Source organism: Gavialis gangeticus, unplaced genomic scaffold (genome assembly GCF_001723915.1).
Source record: "Gavialis gangeticus isolate Ggan-Ray unplaced genomic scaffold, GavGan_comp1, whole genome shotgun sequence".
Taxonomy (NCBI): domain Eukaryota; kingdom Metazoa; phylum Chordata; order Crocodylia; family Gavialidae; genus Gavialis; species Gavialis gangeticus.
Window position 1 is genome coordinate 5164061 of NW_017729001.1, and position 4880 is coordinate 5168940.

General features: G+C 42.7%; 1 protein-coding gene across 3 annotated transcripts in view; it reads right to left on the bottom strand.

Moving 5' to 3' along the window:
• ASCC2 (activating signal cointegrator 1 complex subunit 2) overlaps positions 1-4880 on the bottom strand; it is a 41679-nt gene that overhangs the window by 23656 nt on the left and 13143 nt on the right. For all 3 annotated transcript variants that reach the window (XM_019506731.1, XM_019506729.1, XM_019506730.1), the window contains exons 8-10: positions 4649-4761; positions 1936-2010; positions 1246-1353 (exon numbers count right to left, since the gene is read on the bottom strand). In XM_019506731.1, the coding sequence (XP_019362276.1) occupies positions 1246-1353; positions 1936-2010; positions 4649-4761 (296 nt within the window). The remainder of the gene's footprint in view (positions 1-1245; positions 1354-1935; positions 2011-4648; positions 4762-4880) is intronic.

The window sequence follows — 4880 nt, forward strand, 5'->3', positions numbered from 1 at the left end:
CAAACAACTCTTATTTTAGTGGCCCAGGTTCAGCTGGAGTTCTGGAAAATGCCCTCAGGCCCAACTAATCCATAGTCCAGTGCATAGGACACTTTGCCGGGAAGTGGGAGATGTTAGTACAAACCCCCTCTGACAGAAGAAGGCTTAAAACCAGGGTTTCCTACTTTCTACGCAAATGCCCTAACCTAATCACCAAGCGATTCAGCAGACATGGGGTAAACCTGCCTCCTAATCTTTCTCTTGACAGGATCTTTCCATGGCAAGATAGAGATGTGTCCGGAATCTATACGTCATAAGAGATTTTTGGCTGCTGCACAGGATGGAATAGGATCACCTTTAAATGACTTAAATGTTTAAAAGCCTCCTAGACATCTCAGAGGTAGAACGGGATCTAGTCCCAAGTGATGTGCTCAAAATCACAAAGGAAGTCTGTGGTGGATCAGGGAACCTGAACCCAGGTAAAAGCTACCATCCTAAACCATTCTTCCTGTGCTTGGACAACTTTTACTGATGACAACTTAGGAACAATATTTGGGTACCAGTAGGGCCATAGTAACACACTTGGTCTGGATGCAAATGGTCTACATTTACTGCATGAATGCAATGAATGAATGTAAAAGCAGCATGGTTCAGTAAATAGGGCAAATGCCTTTGAGTCAAGTTCTGGCTATACTATTACCCAAATGCATGGATTTGAAGTCAGTTGTGTCATTTCTTTGTCCTTTAGTTTCCCCACTTATAAAATAGGGGTAATTGTACTTACCACTCCTAAAATTCCCGTTAAAATTTTCAATCTGGTGAAAATAGAAACTGAAACTGAGCTTAAAGCTTCCATATCTATATTTAGAAACCTCCTTTCCAATGAGTCAAAACACTACATGGCTTTTCATGTATTTAGATGGTGCTAAGCTGCTCCTTGCCATGGTGTCCAAATGTTGGGTCTGAAGTTGCAATGTATTCCATAACCAACATTATCACATCCACTGCACCATGACTTTGTCCCGCTCTTATGGGGGTCAAAACAAAACCCACTTTGTAAGCATTTTGGATCAGAGAGGATTTCATGCTTCTCCAGAACCCAGCACAATTGGGTTTTGGTCCCTATTTAGGTCTTTGGGCAAATGCAAGTGACAAGACATAATATTTTACCAGTATTTTCCCTAAAGTGAGCAGGTAAGATAGCGTTCTGTACATACGACCACACCAGTAGGTCTCAGTCTTACTATATAAATAAAGAGTCAGTACCTGCTTTCTAAGATGGGCTGGAGACATATCTGGTTTGTGAGGATATGGAAAACCTCCACCACTTTCTTCCTGGAATGAGACAGTCGTCTCCACAAGTCAGTCGGTAAACTAGAGCAAGCGAGAAAATATTATCAATACAAACCATCCTATTTTCAAGATGCTGACCTTGCCTATTCTAGAGGAGAAGCTGTTAGGTGACCCATTTTTATGGTTCAGCTCTGCTGTAAGGAACAGACAAAACCATTTCCCATTTATTTATTAATACATATTCTAAGGAAGATTATTCTAGAACACTTCTGAAATGCTGCACCCCGCCCCCCACACAAGCTGGACAAATAGTACAGACATGAACCTTGGTTTCAAATGTAATGTGGCGAACCTAGAAATGGAAGTGTTAATGGTTTTTTGGGTTTGTTGGGGGGGGGGCATTAAATACCTATGCTGTATCGCTGCATCTCTCTTTGGACACTATACTACACAGACTTTCTCCTTAGAAAGTAGTCAAAGATTTCATTAAAAATCCCTCACAGTGATAACGGTTTCTACTGAAACTAGATAAAAGGCTCTTTGAAGATGACAAGGAAGGTAGAAAGAGACTGAAGTAGGTAGGGAAGGGTGGAGTGCGTTTCTAATCCACCCAGGGGAGTTTTCATTGAAAATGACAGGGAAGTCTTCTCCGTCACCTTTTACCTGTTATCTTCACATCTCCTCTTCCTAATTGCAGATTCCAGCTCAGGAATTATCAGTTCATAAAATGACGCCAATCTGCAAAAAACAGGTCATAAAAAACACTTTGTTGAAGACAAATCACGGGGCAAACAGGAATCTCAGTTTTAATTCCTCCGGTCTGATTCTGTAATCTCTCATCCCTATCAGTTCCGAATGCCCCTGTTTCATTATAGCTCATTTCCAGAAATGTAACAAATAGATGAGCGGAAGGGAGAGAGCACCTCCCTAAGGATCAGAGTTAGCACTTATGCTGCAGCCAAATGAGATGCCTTCAGAGCAACCTGATACTGAGGCAGCAATCAATCTGCACCACTACAGAGCATCCCAAACACAAATCTGCAGACCATGATCACACTGAGTTATTGAGTTGAATGCAGGCTTGTTTCTGTAAAAATCTCCTCTTTCCTATACTCTAAGTAATCAGAGGAGGTAGAGAAAGAGAATTTATTTACATAAGACAATTACTATTTCTGCTATTCAGATGTGCTAAAGGTAAATGTACAGTGGGTGGTGTCAGATTTCCAGCAAGAGGGCTCAGTTTCGTCTGGGAGAGGGAATAATGCAAGTTGGTTTGTTCTAGTACTACATCACAAGTTCCAAATAGCCTGTATATAACTGTCATACCTTAAAGACAAAACACCTGCAGATGTAGCTACACTTGTCTTCACAGACAATTCCAGTAGAAATGGAATTCAATTTAACAATGTTAAGTACAAAGTCATGCACTTAGAGACCAATATGCAGAGGCACATAGACTAGAAACATCTGAAGAACAAAGGCACCTGGGACTATGAGCTGATCATACAACGATCACGAGCTGCCAGTCTGACTATTTTTTAAAAGGCCAATGTAATCCTACAGTGGGTTGGTGAAGCCTGTGCTAAAGAGACAAGCAGGTATTAATAACATTATACAAAGTGGCAGGGGCCAACCTTTTTGCAAGCTGCCATTCCTATCCCCTTCCCCTGCCTGATCTGTAGCTCTGCTTTCTGATTCATGCCCTGTACTCCCTGCTAGATCTGCCACTCTAGTTCCTACTCCCTGCCCGTTCTGACACTGTACCACCTGTCTTCTCCCCCTCCCTGCCCCACATTTGCTGCAAGCCACACAAAGAGCTTGTCCATGCCCTTTGTATTGCAGGTTGACCATCCCCACTATAAAGGCAATGGGAAGATTCCATTTAGAAAGCTGTGTGCTGTTTTGGTCACCAATATTCAAAAAATATTAACTTAAACTGGAACAAGTTCAAAGAAGGGCCACTAACACTATTGGGTGGAGACCTTTTCTTATGAAAGAAGATTAAAGGAGCTTGGCTTTAGTTAAGAAAAGGAAGATTGAGAGGGAACGTGATCATTCTTTACAAGTACCTGCATGTGGTAAACATTAGTTAGTGGGGAAAAGCTTCTCAGCTTGAAAAAGAACACTGGCACACAGTTGAAAATGGCTACAGATATATTTAGATAGGATATTAAGAGATTTCTATCGGAGAAGTGAGCTTTTGAATGCTCTGCCAAGCAAACTGAAGGCGTGGGAGGAAATAGGACAAAGAACTTGAATCTCTTTCACAAACAGTATCACTGGGCAGGGAGTTCTGGCTCAACAACCAGTCCACGTGACATGGAGTCAGATGTCCATTTTCCCCAAGTTGGAGTATAAAAGGTAGCTTGTGTAGTGTGGAAAGCATTGACAAGCCTCAGGAATTTTGCTGGGTTTCTCTCCCTGAAGGCTAATGGCTTTGGGGGAAAGGGCATGTGGAAAGATGCCTCCCTAAGTGTGTTGGTTACAAATATCTATACTGTCCAGAACACCCAGATCAAGATACATCCATCCATGCTAAGACCTCTACAGATCATTGTTGCAATGTTGAAGCACCTGCAATCTGGGCTATGTTTTGGAAACTGGGCTGCACCCGGCATAATGCCAAAGCACTCTTCAATAGATGCCTGTCCATGTACAAGGCTCCCAGCACCTGAACAGCTCTCTGCCATTCCCAAAAGTTTATGATAAAAAATACAGTTGTGCCCCAAAAGAAAACTTGGGTAGTACTCTGAGTCTTTTCAATAGGACAAGATATAAACCAGCAAGCAAACAAAATAGTTCCTCCCAACCCCGATAGACTATTTTCCAAGAGGCTCTCCAACACCCTTGCTTTGGGGCAGAGATGGACAAAACGCAGCCTGCCAGGCCATTCTATCTGGCCCACAGGGCCCCTAAAAATTTAGAAAATTAATATTTATCTGTCCCTGGCTGCCTGGCATGCGGCCCTCAATGGCTTGCCAAAACTCAGTAAGCGGCCCTCCACCCAAAATAATTGCCCGCCCCTGCTTCAGGGACTATTGCCAGAACCTGTCTATATCATGCAGCTCCCTATTGCTACTCTCTCAGCCCTTTTTAGTTACATCTGACCACATCCCAGCTGGGTATGTATTATACGGCTGGCTGGTTTCTGTCCCTGACATTTAAGGGCTATCTTTTTACAGGCAAACTGTCATCCCCCACCCTCCTCCAGAGTTCCCTCTTATCCAGCACTACATCCACCAGACTAAACCAAGCAGCTTTTATTCAAATAGTAACTGCCTAGTCTTTTAATGATAAAAGTAGAGGGAAAGGGCCAAGCAGCACCCAAGCATTTACAGATCACTAAATCAAGCTCTATCAGAAACTACAGATATACCTGTAACAGAAGTCATGTTTTTGAAAGGTTTGGCAAGCAAGTGGAAAAACATCAAGAAATGCCCAGAGGGAGATGCAGGTGTCACACAAGAACAGCACAATATCCTTCAACTCCTAGAGGAGAAAGAACAATTACCCATAGGGAAAAAAAAAGTCACACGTAGTTGTCCAGAAAGCCTTATCTCCTTCATTTACTCAAGTCCAAGATGAGGTCCCTGGCCTGTTCCCCCCCC